The following is a 16843-nucleotide window of genomic DNA, read 5'->3' on the forward strand; positions in this document are numbered from 1 at the left end:
TGGATCACTGGGCCTGGAAACCTATTGAGTAAGCAAACTAAGAGAGAATTAGCACTTGTGTGCTAACACAGCTAGCTTTGACAAAGCTGTTCTGTTTGTTAAATGTCAGGCATGTTGATTCTGGTATTCAGCAGCGCAGGTCACAGACCTGGAGGGATAGAAGGAGATCAGAGGGATCACTCTGACTAAAGAGAGGGAGTTGGTGAAGGGAATGATAGGGAGAGGCTGATGGTCGAGTAGTGCACGAATGACGTGGAGCATACTGACACAGAGCGTCAGATGAATGGATGGAATGATGGGTAAATGTACAAATGAATAAACTTGATGGTTGAAGGAGTGAAGGGCTGGCACGGACAACATGCAGGGGATGAAGTGCTGAGATGGAGTGAGGAAGGAAGGCAAAAGAAGGGAAAAGAGCTTATGTCTCACATGTGTAGAACAGTTGTTTCACCTTGCTATGGGTTAAGAGTAGGTCAACTTGCAATGATGCTTAGTGCACGGAGAAGAGCGGCTGTACGATGCAGAGTGGGTGAAAATGGGAGCAATAGGCAGAAATGGAAAGATGTAAGCGGAGAAGGGAAGTAGGATGGATAAATCTGGAGCTGGGGAAATGAAAAGCTGAAATGCATAGTGCTTAAGTGAGGGTGCATGTCTTGAGAGATATGGGGAAGGACAGAGAGGGTCAATCAGAGATGTAGGGTGAAAGGGGCTTTGATGGATGGAGGGAGGGAGAGTGACAGAGGGGAGAAAAGGACAGAGGAGGGGGCCACGATGGGGTCTTTGCGGTGGGGCAATTGCGTGACTGAGAGGAAAGTGCACTGCTGTGTGTGTAATGCTCTCAAGACGGATATTAAGACGTTCTGCCCGACTCACACAGTCACTGCCCCTTTTCTCCTTTACTCTCCTCCATTCTGCTCCCTCTCTCGCTCCTTCCGCGTCCACTAATGATCCTCGCGTCCTGCCACACTGCCAGGCTGAGTGATGCCCGCTGACAGTCGCACTCAGGCGGAAACGCTGCACCCCCCCTTCCAGGAGTGCTGTGACACACGCATGCACGCATGCACACACACATGCGCACACACATGCGCACACACACACACACACACACACACACACACACACACACACACACACACACACATGCATGTATTGGCTCATGCAGAGCTGCTGACAGGTGTGTGTGTGTGTGTGTGTGTGTGTGTGTGTGTGAGAGAGAGTGTGTGTGTGTTTGAGAGAGAGTAAATGATCATTACCCTATCTTCAAACACACTGAACCCATCCATGGTGCTCACAGTCACACTCTTACTGTATATGCCTCCATCCAGCTACATCTGTCTTTAGGAATTTGTATGTGATGGATAGACGTGGGCCATCAAGGTAATCACAGGGTGCAGCTAACTCGATAATGATGATTCCAGTCTGTCTTTTGGCTTGTGAGCTTGATGACAAATGAATTTATAAAAGCAGACATGGTGAAAATCAGAAGACAATACACAGTAGATAATAGATTTTGAAGTTAAGAACTGCTCACCGTAGATAATTTTGCTTCTGCAGGTATGGCATCAAAATCTAAATTATTCATTTGACGTCCTGCATATGTACCACTTTATTTTGCAATTTAGATGACAGAATTAGACAAAGGGTGATAAATGCACTGAAGTATCCTGTTGACAGCAAAGTGACATCTTGAACTCAACCTCTTAAAGTATGGTGAGCATTGCCAATGCAGTCCCTTCACAAAGGTTAATTCCCTTCTCTGTACCTCCACTGGTTTTCCTCTATCATGCCTAGAGTGTGTTGGCAGTCAAGACAGGAAGCGGGGGAGAAGGGGAGGGAAAGCAGATTGTGGTGCTGCTTGTTTTTAACTCAGTCTGTGGATATAGGCCCAAATGCATGAGAGAATCCTATTGAGGTAGGAAATAGAAGTATCCTACAACTAAATAACCTTATATATATATATATATATATATATATATATATATATATATATATATATATATATATATATATGTGGTAGGTGTATTTAAACGTATATGGTAAGAAAAAACACTGGTTCCTTACGATGAGAAGGAAATTTCAACATCTCGCAACATAAACTGGGAAGATGAAGTATAACCTCTCCAAAATATGAGAACTTTAATGTTGGACAAAACATTTTCCAAACATGAACTTACAGTTTACATTTAAAACTTAACAAGACAACTTAATTTGATTTTCTAAGTTTATTTTGAGGTAAGTTGGAAATACTGCAGTGATCCCATGGAGTGACCTGACTGACTAGAAGCACTCATTTATGATCACCAAATGAACTCCAACATCTATAAAGTATCTATAAAAATGAGAGGGCATGTTTTTGATAGCCAACATGTAAAACCTGCAGTTTCATAATGTTCTGAAAGTGCAGTTTAAAGTAAAATGTATGGTAAGCATTATATGACATGACTCTGCTACCTCAATTCTGTCGTCTAATTTTCCATACTAATCACCATGCCTCTCCCCAATCCCTTTCCATTCCCATACTTCTTACTGTGAGGCACCTTCCATTTTCCCGCCCTAATCCAACCGATCCAAGCAGAGGCTCTGATCCTGACTGCCGAGGAGAGGTTAGGATTTAGGTCACAGCATCTTACTCCTCTAATTAGATGCTGTGAGTGTATGCATGTCGGTGTATGTATGTATGTGTGTCTGTGTATGCGTCTGCACGCTGGATGCTCTTAATCCGTAGGTGGCCTCTATGGTAATGGGGTCCTGGGAAGACGCGTTAACCCGCATTTCTGTTACTCACCACGTTATCAAAATGTGTCTGACGTCAGTACTTGAAATGACGATGAGGAGAATAGTCAGTGATGAAGATGCCGAGGCAAAATGTAACCCAAGGGTGAAAGAACGGGTCAGATTCAGCTATAAAAGATGCATGTGAAGCATTAGCATCCCCAAAGAACAAGCTCCAGTTGAGAAGGCACTTTGGCCTATACACGCCCTGCGATGCAAGCAGGTTAGGATTCAGCCCATCAGTGAGATGTAATTTCAACTTCTCTGTTGAAGTAAGTGGCATGTAAGGGGAAGAAGCGCTTCACCTTGCTCTTTAAAGCCCTGTGGTTTTGTTCCATGCTCTTTCTGAGATGTATCCATGTAGGGGGCGAGGAACGACATTACTGCCTCTGCAGTTTTAATGTCTACTCGTTTTTGTTTATCTCAGGATGTGTGTATGCGTTAACATTACCAAGAAATTGACATGTTCATAAAAAAAGCCTTTGTGAGTCATTTTGAAATTTTATACCCAGAAATCTAGCGTGCATCATCTCAGCGGGGTGTGTTCAAAGTACAAGGGCATAAACAATCAGCATGCACTGGGAGGTGAGAGGATGAAAATGAGGGATCATAGAGAATTTGTGTGTGTGTGCTCGTGTGCGTGCGTGTGTGTGTGTGTGTGTGTGTGTGTGTGTGTGTGTGTGTGTGTGTGTGCAGGCATGCAGCGCGGGGCTAGTCTTAATTAAGTTTTCAGGAGGCTCTTAAAAGGTCATGGCACGCCTCTGTACCCCCTCACCAACACCACACCCCGCCGAAAATTCACTTTCCACCTTCCCTCCCTTCCTGCTCTCCCTCGCTCACTTCCCCGTTGAGATCTATCCAGTCATCAGCCCCCCATCTGTGCACATTAGCCATTCATGAACACACTCATTAGGGTGGGAGTTTGAAGCGATTGTGTTCACTAGTCTGCGGCTGGAGCGTAGCGATTAATATTTCAGCGTCTCCCGTCGAGGAGCTGAGAGCAAGTTTGGCCCTCTAAGGCTAGAGAGAGAGAGACAGAGATAGAGAGTGCTTCACCCATCCCGTTTCTCCCCCATAGCCCCAACAAGCCTTCCTCCTCCCCCCTTCCCCTCTCAGACAGTCTCTACAACTTACAGTACGTTGCCCCCCTATTTCCATTTATTGCACACACACACACTCATGATTTGGATATACACACACACACACACACACACACACACACACACACACACACACACACACACACACACACACACACACACACACACACAAAAGACCCTAACTCAAACTGACTTAATTGGGCTCTTTTTGTTTCAGGAAACGGAGAGAGGAGGGGGAAATCTTGTCTTTCCTTGTCCCCCATCTCTTCATTCCTCTCAGTTGGACAGGGTTTTATTTATTTTTACGCTATCCTTTATCTTCTCTCCTCATGCGGTCGCACTGAATTGGTCAAGCATGGGTTGGGGTGGAAAAGGTTTAGGTGAGTGGCAGGTGGTGTTGTCAACCGTAAATAACCACAAGGAGTTTATTCAGACCAAATCGATACTCTCCCTCATTCATACTGTATACTGGTACTTAAAGTATGATAATTTGAGGCAGCCAGGAGCATCATGGGTTATCATGCAGTCAATATTTTAAGCACTGTTCCTGAATATAGAACTCACTTTGACCCTATAGGAGGAGAGTGCTCGTCTCTTTGATTTCACAGCAGCCTGTTTCTTAGGCCATGTCCACACTAACATGTTGATCTCTTTGGGAAAAAAAAAGGAAAGATTTGAAAGTGCTGGTTCAGTCATTTGGACAGAACATTTAAAGAAAAAGAAAAAAACTGTTATATATTCTCATTTATTCTCATGCATGTTATTGACATGTCATTAATTCGTAATTTATTTTTAACAATGATATTTGAATGCCACTGTTATGCCACCTTATTAGAGTTTTAAGGACAATCTCGAGGGATGCGGTCATTGAATCAACACACATGAGACAACTTTCTTCCTCATTTCTGAGGCCATGAATGTTGTTATGGATGAATTTAAAAATCAATTTTCTCAGTTTTTTTGTGCTTCCATCTAAATCAAAGTGAGACACACCTGAAGATGAAGTGGATAAATCTGAAAACTGTGATGGATGCTCATAAATGCTACCTATTAAGGTCAATAGTACTTGTGGGCTGCCGCACTAAGATGAAAGAAAACAATATTGTTCTAAAACCATTTAATATAAATTGACAATTTAATCAAATTATTAAAACTTATAATCACAGAGACATTTGTAGGCTAAGATGAGGCGCCTTGGCTGTGTTTGCAGAAGCCTGATAATTTGTCAATCTTGCATTAGTGTTTTCAACAGCTCTGTTAACGGGTAGCGTTTATAGCCCTCAGTCACAATCAAATCACTGTTTTATAGTCTGACAACAGAAACTGAAAGATATGGCATTGACAACATCCGTAGTGTGTGTTTAGTGACAGTGGAACACAAAATAAGGGATCACAGAGTGTGTGAGGTGGCTGGAGGAGAGTTGCCAGGCATTGTTTTTAACTATCCAAATGTTAATTTAGTGATAAGTAAATGTGTTTCAAATGTGCGTTCTTAATCGGCGGACATTAGATCAAAAAGTGATCATAAATAGTGAAACAGCTTGTAGTGTGTTCTAAAATAACCTTGCAGGCTATACAGAGGAATGGTTGCAGTTGTGTACTTTGTTGTACAGTTGCATTGTATACAGAAAAAGCACATGTACAATGTGCTGCATATGTGTTTAGCTCTATAGAGGCTGAACTTGAACTGGATAGAGGCTGTCACTGAAGGTCAAGGCTGGTTAGGAAGATGCACAGTTACAGCGGGAACTGCTTTCATACAGCCTTGAATTAGAGTCTACCACTCTTTCAAGTGGGCCCCCACATTCAAGACCCTCTCCTTTGTTTCCCTAATTCACCCACCTCTGCCCTCTCAGCCCCTCCCTCTGCAGACACACCGACCCCCCCCAACTCTGTGCTTTTCATTCTAAGCATGCCATTCTCCATCTTCTTCTCCGTATAGGTGTGCGAATAAGTGGGAGTCTATGGACTGTGTGTGAGTAAGTGGGAGTCGGCAGCCTGAAGTGTTGCATGTGGGTAGGCATTCATGGGAAGCAGTGGTTGGTGCAGCGCACACTGATGGCTAATGAAGTTCCTCTGCACCTCATAGCCCTATTAAACTGCTGCCCCCTACCTCTACCCACTTCACCCCCCACCTCTTGCCTTGTTTCTCCCTGAGGGAGAGAGTTGGCAGGGAGCAAGCCGGCTGCTATGGCAACAACAAGGAACCCTCCCTCTCCCACAGGTCTCCTTAGCAACTGGTAGCTTGGCATTGCAGTAATGAGTGTGCCCGGTGTGCCAGGCTTTGTGTCATGTTGGCATGTGTGTGCAATGTATGTGTGTGACAGAGTGAGTGTGTGTGTGTGTGTGTGTGTACATAGGTTGTGTGTACACGTGGTGGTTGTTTGTTATAGTTTGCCAATTTAGGTGAGAGTTAAAATGTGTGATGATAAAGAGATGTGGAGCCGCTACTTTGTGATGGTTCTGTGTGTGTGTGTGTGTGTGTGTGTGTGTGTGCGCTGCAGATGTGTGCCTGTGTTTCTGTCTATTTCTGCATTATTTTTGCTTCATTGTGATTGCGGTCATTCTCTGTACTGTGAAAGTGAAGCAATTAAAGGACGATCCGATGAATTTTGCATGGCTGCCTATGAGTTTCCTGCTCTGCTGAAATTAAATTAAACGCTGAGAATGATGTTTATTAAAGTGTGATCAGAGGTATGCACTGACCTTTAGAATGCGGGAAATGAGCTTCTCATTGTTATGAATGAGATTATGTGGAGGCCGAATGTGAAAAAAAGCCTGGGCCTGCATTGATTCCATCGTTGGCCGACAGTTTCTTTGTATATAGCAGAGGGAGGTTTCAATATAATCAAATCCACACTGTGCCTGTTGGCTATTAAATGGACTGATACAGAAATATAGACACACAGACTTGTGCATGCTTGCACACACGCATATCATGCAGATCTTGTAAAAAGAGCCGTAAAATGCCTCTCCAGAAACGTGTTGGTCTTTAACAAAAGCATGGCAAGCCCAGTGGAAAATGTTAGTTTGCTCCCTAGACGAGGTGTGAAGTGCGAGCAGGCGGCCGGCCCCACAGGTGGCCCAGCCCAAACACCTGTTGTGTGAATCCTCAGTGGGAGGGCGCAAGCTCTGCCTACCTTGCATGTCCCAGTGGAAAAACCACACCCATGCTCTCCTGTGGCACGTGCTGACACCCACTCTGAGGCTCCCCCGTTTTGTGCGTGGGCGTCAGACGTGATGCCCAGATTGTGTCCCTTTTGTGCCCACCGGAAACACTCAGCTGTCCATGGCATTAGGCGAGCGGATTTTCCGATCCCCTGTCCGGGTCTCAGATGCTCTACTAATCTGTCAGCATCTATTTTTACCCACAAAAGCTGCGGCAGCCCTTCTCTATCCCACACCCTGCCACCCCGATGCCAACCCTTCCCTTGGCGCCAGGGTGGGCACGGCTGATGACTCGCCAGCCATTGGATGTAATTAGTGCACAGTCAGGCAGGAATCCCCAACCAACTCCATTACACCCCTCTCCACAGCTACTTCCTGATCTGAGGCTACCAGACACACTACCACACACTTGCTTTCCATTTTAAGCCTTTTTATAAATGGCACTCCTGCAGTGTTGTGGAATAATAGGGTCGAATACAGAGCACCTTTCACAGTGCTTGAATCACTCTACTGTGCAAACTCAGTCTATTCAAGTACAATGGCAGCCAAGGGAATGCACATTTGAATTGTACCTGTACCAGATTTTGTGTTGAGATTAAGTGAAAGTTCTGTTCGTAATAGGACAGCTGTTGGTGAAAAGTCCTTGAGTTACTCCGGCTCACTTTAGTCTTTTCCGTAATGATTTTAGAAGAAATGAGAGACGGAGGTTTTTGACTCTTTCCTGTAAATCGTATTTATTCAACAAGAAATTAGAAATGCTAGCCAATCCTCAGAGACCTCACAGTGATACACTGAGATAGATGCGATTTGTAATCCCAGGTTAATTTCTTCCCCAACGAGGGCAGTAATGTGCCTCGCATACCAATGCAGTCGTGACCACGGCTGTGGAGGCGATGATGGCATGTGGCAGAGAAGTAACTGTTTCTCACCTCCTAATAAAAGAGACTCCTTTTTAATCTTTTCAATTTGATTGCATTCCAAAAACAGGCCTGTCTGGCCCATCTGTCTCTCTTAAAGAAGCCTCCTAAAGGGATTTTAATCATCTGACTCTGGGCTTCTCAGGCAAATAGCTACGTCTCTCTTTCTCTCTCGCACACACACACACACACACACACACACACACACACACACACACACACACACACACACACACACACACACGCACACTCTCTCTCTCTCTCTCTCTCTCTCTCTCTCTCTCTCTCTCTCTCTCTCTCAAGCACATACACACAATTTCCAATTTTCTTTCTTGTACTCACTGTCATAGTCTCACTTGTCTTCTCTCACTCTCTGATATCGTCTCAGCTCCATTGTGCCAAATCTATGCAGCCATTAGGCCCTTTAGTCCCTCTTCAAGTCCCCCTCAGACACACAAAATCCCCCCAACCCTGTCCCTATTAATCCACATGGCTCTAAATTCTTTATTTTCCTTCAAAGGGACAACGCGAGCCGTGACATCAATCATGGAAAGCGAATATTTAGCCGGCGCTAATTTCCACCAATAGCCTGGAGACAGGCTTAGCTGACAAAACTCATTCCTGTGCTGAACAAAACTGCTTGTGTTGGAACCTCCCCTCCCCCTGATCCCTCCTGCCTTCTGCACAGGCAAAAACAGCATCACAATAAACACAGTTAGTGCTTCTGTTACTCCCCCTTGATTTAGGCTTATCAAATGAATGTGCACCATAGAGGGATACCCTTTGACAATACATAATGGCTCCATTCTGCATGAAATGGTTTGGTAATACCAGTCGAGTGTGGCAAACGGCTTTACCCGGTGCCACTACAAGAACAGCTGCTGTGTTCTTAGCTGGGCAAGCGCACCACGCTGCTTCACCCTTGAGGTTGTTTGAATCGGGTGAGTGGTTTCTTTTTGCTGGTTCCCAGACCCCACTCACAGTCCTCAGTTCGTCACTCACTTCTGTTTGAATGAGTGCACATTTGCCACAAGATGGGTCCTATAAACCGTTTGACCTGTTTCCTCGCCCTTCTGTGTGTGAGCGGGAAAAACCCTGAGTGGGTTGTGATGGGGGACTAATGGAGGGGGATGGGGCGAGTGGGAGGTATTTTGAGGGCACCCCTTTGTGTGGCATGGAGGGGCCCCTTGCGGTACCTCTATATTCCCACCCTTTACCCCCAGGCCCCTCCACCTGCTGCTGTACCCCCTACCACAGGTTATCCTAGATGAACCATTGGGCACAACATAACGGCCCCTGCCCCCATACTCATATTATCCCAATGTTACTGCTTGACTGACATCTTGGGAGAGGCAACAGAGGGACGCGTTGGTCACCAAGCCAATTTGCACAAGTGGACACAGTCACCTAACTGACAAGTCTGTGGCAGTTTTGACATTGTTGTGCGAACAGTGGGGATATGGCATATTGAGCACCCATATTAGCCTCATAATGCAGGTGGATTGTGTAGTTAGTCAGGCCATGTGTGCTAAGCCTCAGCACTGATAGTCATTAAACTTCATTGATTCCCAACACTAAATAGGCCTTTTCAGTCCCTGAATCAAACCGGGTTTGCATGGAAGAAGGGAGCGGGTTTTGGAGTACAATTGATTGGTATTGTAGGATTTCCAGAAGCCAAATGAATGGTTCTTAAAGAGATTATTATGGACAAATTATAGTCTTAGTCCACCTGTGTGTTGTGGAAAAAAAGTGTCATCATGTCAGATTTGTTCAAAAAGAGCCTAAGCTTTTAATCTGAGGAGGAAAGAGGGCTGTCCTGCAATGTGGTATCTACTGTATTGTCTAAATATCTAAATCACCTATTAGGATTTTTAGGCCTTAATGAGAGTTGAACCCAAGCTAATTGTTTTCCTGCAACCAATAGAACCTTCTCCACATTAATTGGCTTTGATTTGTCCATAAACTCTTACCCTTATCCTCTTTTACTTTGTCCAAATTAAGCCCTTTTAGCCTGATTGAGTTTGTAGACTGACGATGACGTGGATGTCCCTGATAACAAAACAAAGGAGTCACACCGCTACGTATGACTCTGTCTGTTCTTTTCAGTATTATGGGACCAGGCAGTGCATCTCTCTGCATAAGCCTAGCCACTGCTTCATTCATTATTTAGAGCCCTCTCCACTAGGCCCATTGTATTAAAGGGGTATGATTTGAATAGGAAGCAGCCTCCTGGACCCAGGCGTGTGATGTGTGTGTTCCTCTCTGTCATTGTATGTTTCTGTGGGCTTCATCCGTCTGCCTCAGCAAGCCAGGGGGCTGAAAGAGAATTTCCATTTTATGAATATTTAATACATAATAAAGTTTTCAATTTTATTCTATTCAACCCGTAGGGGTAAAAATGTGGCAAAGCCAACCCTCAAGGACAGAACACAGAGTAAAGGTAGTTATTTCGATGGAGGCATCAAAAATGTGGTTAACATCAGATCACTGCCTCAAAAATCTACTAAAATTCACAAACATCAGGAATAGTTTAATACCTCATCCTATAAGGCGTTTATAGTGTCCCTTTTCCCCACATTTCAAATCTCCCTTATGCTGTATTACTATTGGATCATAGCATATCCGGGCAGCCCGCTGTGTCCATGGTGACCTGGCATGGCTCTGTGTGAGACACCCAGCTGGGAGTGCCCCTGAATCAACTTGGGATTAGCCCAGGATTGTCTGGGATTACTCGGGGATGGAGGAGGATTAGCAGTGACTGCTTGTTTCGGGGGCGTGAGGGCCATAGGCTGGCCAAATTGCCCCTGACTCAGACTAAGGGAACAGCAGGCGGACAGAACCACACCCACAGTGAAACCACCTGCAACCTGAGCTATTCTTAGATCCTAAAACGCACAAACAGGATGACAGAGAAAAACATGTGGTGGAAAACTACACAACGGGATGCCAGCAACTAGTGATGATGACGATGATGCCATGGCTGGCCACTGTCCGAAATCTCTCAAATCTCTCTAGCAGGTGGATTCATCAGATAAAGAGGGTTTGGGATGATGACAAATCCATCCAAGTTCAATGGGGCTGCTCTTCCCTCATACAGGGATAAATCGCGATTTGAATCAGACAGGTCACACAGAGTTGCAGCATGAAGTGGTTCAGCTCTCTGAAAGATGCCCCATTTACAACCGGCCGTGGTGGAATGGCATGAAAGCTTATGTATGTTTTAATTCAGGCATGCACAGGACTGGATGGGGATGATTTGGAGTGGTATGATAGGTGGATGATCCAGCCACGGTGAGACAGGGAGTTGGCGCGGCACGTAGAGAAGCCGTCAGAAGCAGGGAGTGGGCATCCCCTGCGGACCTGCACTGCCAAGATGAAAGGCTGTTTAGTGTTGGAGCATCAGCATCAAACAACTGCCTCCTCTTGCATCCTTTACCCCATCCCCCACTCTCCCTCTATCTCTTTCTCACTCTCTTGACTCTCACCACTATATGATATAGTTCTGCCATGGCACGTTTACCAGGTTGCCATGGTTACCCAATGCCGGAGGTGTCACATTGAGATAACCCAAGGAGGCATTCACAGATCACATGAATTCAGTTCGCCTCCCATTTATGTGTTCTGCGCCGCAATTTGATTCATTTGTTTCCCTGCCGTGCAATTCAGTGTGAATACAAATAATCCGCAACATAATGGAGATGGAGGGAGTGTGAGTACCCCTCGATCTGAAACAATCTACTGTCCCAGTATATTCCTAAACCACAGGAGGAGCTTTTGATTTTTTATTTTCCTGCATGAGCATCAAAATGCCTCACGCACAACAAAGAGCAGAATTGCAACGACAGACTCTGTTGCACTCCAGGAACCTTCCGCATTCAGCAACCCTTGAGATGTAAATGATAATAAAAAAAAAACTATATCCTATGAATTACTGAGTCAGTGACTGTACATGCCGGTGTAGAGGATAATGGGAAAGTAATTGGTGACACACTGTGTAATTGAAGGCACAGAGATTGAAAGCAGAAGTGGAAAATGACTGTTGTGTGCAAAGAAGTGTGCCAAATGAGAAAAATACAAAATATGTAGTACTCCGTGGCAAAAGAGAAAGAGGGAATGTGATAAAGACAGAACAAGGGAGGGGAAGGGAGATAGGCAGTGAAGGTAGATGTCGGAGGGTAGGATACATCAATTAGCCTTCCTTGCTCCCGGCTCAATCTTCAGTTACATCCCCCCATTCAAGCTATGAGAGCAAAAGAGACAGGGCTGGCACTAAGCCAGACTGGCACCGACTTCAAACATACAGTACGCCCAACCACAGCAGCTTACATCAGCCCAGCTGAAAGAAGAAGTAGAGGAGGACAGATGGATTGATGGAAATGAAAGTGGGAGGATTGACGTGCATAAGGAGAGTGTCTCAAGACTGAGTCTCAGGTCGTTTCAGGTTGGTTGAGGCTGACAGGGTCGTGCTCCGTGCCAGCTGTAGCTGTCTTCCGAACATGTTTGTGTTTTTGAATATGCTCTTAATGTTCTGACTTTGGTTGACACTGGTTGCATGGAGGGTTGTGTATCCACTTCTGTGTGTTTTGTGTATAATCATAGATGTGGAGTGACCTGATAAACTGCTACATTTTTCTTTGACTGCGCATGTATAGACTGAATGATGTATAAGTAGGTTTGTCAGCATTGTTCCTCTGGAACATTTTATATGAATCAGAAATGCAGTTTGTGTACTAATGATAAGTGATGTGATCTACATATTACAATTTAAAATAGATCTCTCTTTCACTGTGTGTCTGTCTCATCTCTCTGCAGAACTCCATCCGACACAACCTATCCCTCCACACACGTTTTATCAGGGTGCAGAATGAGGGAACAGGGAAGAGTTCCTGGTGGATGCTGAACCCAGATGGAGGAAAGATGGGAAAGTCTCCCCGACGACGAGCAGTCTCCATGGACAACAGCACTAAATACCTAAAAAGCAAAGGGCGCGTCAGAGGCAAGAGGGTTGGCCGTCCTGGGATAGGAGCAGGCTCTGTTGTGGTTGGGCTCCAGGGCTCCCCTGACCAAGGCAGCCCACCACAGAAAGGCCTTGCAGGAACTGGAGGTGCATCTGGGACAGATGGAGAGTTTGATGCTTGGACAGACCTCCATTCCAGGGCTAGTTCATCAGCTTCCACATTGAGTGGGCGTCTGTCACCCATTCTCGCAGAGGGAGAGCCAGAGGAACCCGAGGAGGGGGGCCTGTCTTGTTCCACCTCCCCCCACCTCTACCCCTCACCGACCAGTGCCCGCTCTCCATCCATGGGGGCAGGGAATCTCTGTCCTCCCCTCGAGCAGCTGCCTCAGCTGGCTAACCTGACAGGTGCCATCAGCCTGGATGAGAAGCTGATGGATGATAGTTATCATCACCATCACCCACCGCAGCCGCAACACCAGCAGCATCCAGCTGTTGGCAGACATAAGCACCAAACCCCTGTCTACCACTACAGTTCTGGAGTGAAGGGGCAGAGCCCCTATGGTGCAGGCGTCTATGGTGCAACAGGCATGGGAATGCTGCGCCACCACTCACCCATGCAGACCATTCAGGAGAACAAGCCAGCAAGTTTCTCTGGAACCATGCGGGCATACTCCAGCACCAATGCCCTGCAGAGTCTGCTAACAGGGGGTCCAGCTAGGCAGCAATACTGTTCCAAAGACATGATGCTGGGACAGGAGAGGGAAAGCCATCCTATGATGGGTCAAGCTAGTAATGGAGTAGGCTCCAACCATCACAGCCACCATCCTGGCCACCACAATGGCCACAGACACAATGGACCTCATAGTCACAGCTCAGCTCATAGCCATAACAGAACTCACAGCCATACTAGTAGTCATAATCACAACAATGTCACCAACCACAACCACAACTCACCTCATAGCCTCACTCACAACGGTCACAACCTCAGCCAGAGCCATAACCACACACCACCCCGGGCTGTGGCCCTCATTCCACGCGGCAACAGCAATCAGCTGCAGACCTACAACCACAAAGCTCCCTACCTGTACAGCCCCCCATCACATGCCCATCTCCCTGCCTCCACCACCCTCCCCCCAAACCCAGCAGGTATGCTTGGCATGCCCCAGGACTCCTGCCACGTGGCCACCGCCCCACACCCCCGTCACAACCATTACCCCGACCCACAACACCAAGGCATGACTAACGGACCATACCACCATGGCCAGGGGATGGGGAATGGTAGTGTTGGTAGCAACTACCATGGCTATCACCAACCTCACCCCCATGAGAGACTACCAGCTGACCTGGACATTGACATGTTCCACGGTAGCTTGGACTGCGATGTGGAGTCCATCCTCCTCCATGACATTATGGACTCTGGGGAGGAAATGGACTTTAACTTTGACTGCTCCCTAGCCCAGGGGGTGGGCATTGGCATGGGTATGGGCATGGGTGTGACCATGGGCATGGGGATGGGAATGAGCAGTCTTACTGGTCCACAGCAAGCTCATAGCAACCAGAGCTGGGTGCCTGGCTGAAGTCTAGGACAACACATCCTAACCTCTGAACTAAAAGAACTACCCTACCCATGAAGCACTGTGCTCAACTGTGACATTCCTGACTTGACACAGAGACTATAGGACCAACACTCCCGTTCCACTTTGTTGTCTTGACTATTCTTCTCTCACCCTATCCTTTTTTGATCTCCCCCCCCCCCCCCAGAGATCTAGTTAATGTCACATTAGGTTTTTCTTCATATCAGCTATTCTGTGATGACAATCTCTCCGCTGTACTTGCCCAACATCGCTTCTCATCTACCATGAGAACTGAACTCTCAATGCACTTTATTGCAAGTGGGTCACATCTTGCAGTGCAACACGTTCACAGAGCAGCTCAGGCAGAGCTTGACATGTTTTGTAGGTTGGCTGCAGTATTTGTCGACAACAAATGAGTAAATTACAAGCTCCATTGATAGTTGAAGTGTCCCATATTGGCATTGAATTAATAATTATTAATTGGACTGCTTTTCTCATATGCTGTCATTGTCAGTGATGGGGACAATCTTCTTTTGTTTTGAAAAGAAATCGTAGTCGCTTTGTGATTTGATCCTAGATTTTTCAAGCTTTAGCTCAACACCTTAGATACTGCCAATTCTTTATCATCACTCAATGTACCAAATTTTAAATGTGAATAAATACAATAAATTGTTAAATATAAGCCTTATTTGACACTGGTTTGAATGTATTTATACAGAATATTTAAATAGAGACCTGATCTGAAACCAGTTTATCATTTTAATGTTAAAAACTCACATTCTCATCAGATCCAAATAATTATCTTACACCAGCAATCCTGTTATGTACATCTACATGCATTTAGTCCTTAGTGCTTTGACTTTTCTATCGGATGTAACATTTTGTCAGTGCCCTTTTGCCTTCTGTTAGAGAATATTGTCACTACATCATTAAATGGATTCTATCATTACTGGCTAGCAAGCAATTTGGTGAATTAAAATACCGTATCACCTTGTCTCACCTGGGCTTCTCGTGCCAGTTTCTCTCTCTCTCTCTCTCTCTCTCTCTCTCTCCCTGCCAGTGAAGACAAAGTGACCATTCCTCACACCAAGCCATTAATGTGGCTTGATTGAAATTCAGCATCTTGCTTTTAATCTGCAAAGTGATGCGGCAGCGATGCGTCATTATTGAGAATCTAACGCGTTGTCCTCCCATCTCTCAACCCGGCCGTCCGGGCAGCCACTCGCCCCTCCGAATTAATGTGCCAAGAAAGCAAGACAAAACTGTGATTAACGCCAAGTCACTCTGCCTGCTGTCCTGCTCTGAGAAGAGCCAATGTCACTGTCCACTTGCTTGCTCACAGAGGGTACAAAAAGGAAAAGATGGAGACAAGGATAGAACAAAAGTCTGTTGTTGCAGTGGGATCAATCATCAGCCTCAGTTTCCGTACTCTTTGGGTGTGTGTGTCTGAAAACAGGTAGTGTAATCGTATTGTAAATCATTTCCAATCTCCAATTTTGTATTCCCCTGTGCCCATGTTTTTCAGACCTTATACCCTGAGCTTCAAATACTCAAATAGGTGCAAAGGGAGGGATTTAAGGAGAAAACAATCAGCCAATCTGAGTGGCATGAGTCTATGTCAAATAGGGTTGTAATGCCCCACAGCCATCCACATCCACTTTTGTGTGTTTATTCTGTTGTTGTCTTGTAGTTGTTGTTGTATTGTTCAAATTCTAAGGACCAACAAGGACAGTGCTGAAATACCTATAGTGTAAGGACAATATTAAATGGTGAAATGATGTTGGTAGTGCAGTTATGACCTTCCTATGCTCCAATACCGTGCACCCCTCCCACACGTGCTCTGCTCAATTGTCTGCGTTTGTGAGTGGGGGAGTCTGAAGCTTGTTTCCTACTGGAGAAAAAAGACCCCTATTCTGTAGTTCCATGTACCACGCACAAAGGAAAAGATGGGGGGGGGGTAAGGGTGGGGTGGGGGTTATTGTTACAGCCAAAGGTCAAGCACAGCACAGACTATCAGACCCATTATTGAGGTAAATACCTTTATTTCAGGGCTTTTAGTCGCGCTGGTTCGAACTAATCTCCGTGTGGAAAATGCGTGGAATTTTCTAAGCAAATGGGGCTCACAAAGCATTTATGTTATGACCTATGCTACAGGCATTTAGCAATGCCCTGCTATTGGAAAGAGAGCTATATATGATGTCTAATTTTCCTATATTTATTTATGAAAGAGATTGGTCTTTGTCACTCCTAAATGTGGTAGTTGTTTGAGTCAACTCCTATCCCCCTCCTCTTTTTTCTTCTGTTTTTTAAGATGTCACTCTCCCTTTGCCCCTTTTCCTGACTTTTATTTTGTAC

The 16843-nt window shown here is 45.6% G+C and overlaps 1 protein-coding gene across 1 annotated transcript in view; it reads left to right on the top strand.

The window, feature by feature from the left end:
* The window catches only part of LOC144519378 (forkhead box protein O6-like), a 30471-nt gene extending 14038 nt beyond the window's left edge, over window positions 1-16433 (top strand). Inside the window, exon 2 of the mRNA XM_078252456.1 lies at window positions 12770-16433. Within this exon, the coding sequence (XP_078108582.1) occupies window positions 12770-14491 (1722 nt within the window). The 3' untranslated portion in view covers window positions 14492-16433. The remainder of the gene's footprint in view (window positions 1-12769) is intronic.
* Window positions 16434-16843: the final 410 nt, after the last annotated feature.

The sequence above is a fragment of the Sander vitreus genome, chromosome 6, assembly GCF_031162955.1.
Source record: "Sander vitreus isolate 19-12246 chromosome 6, sanVit1, whole genome shotgun sequence".
Taxonomy (NCBI): domain Eukaryota; kingdom Metazoa; phylum Chordata; class Actinopteri; order Perciformes; family Percidae; genus Sander; species Sander vitreus.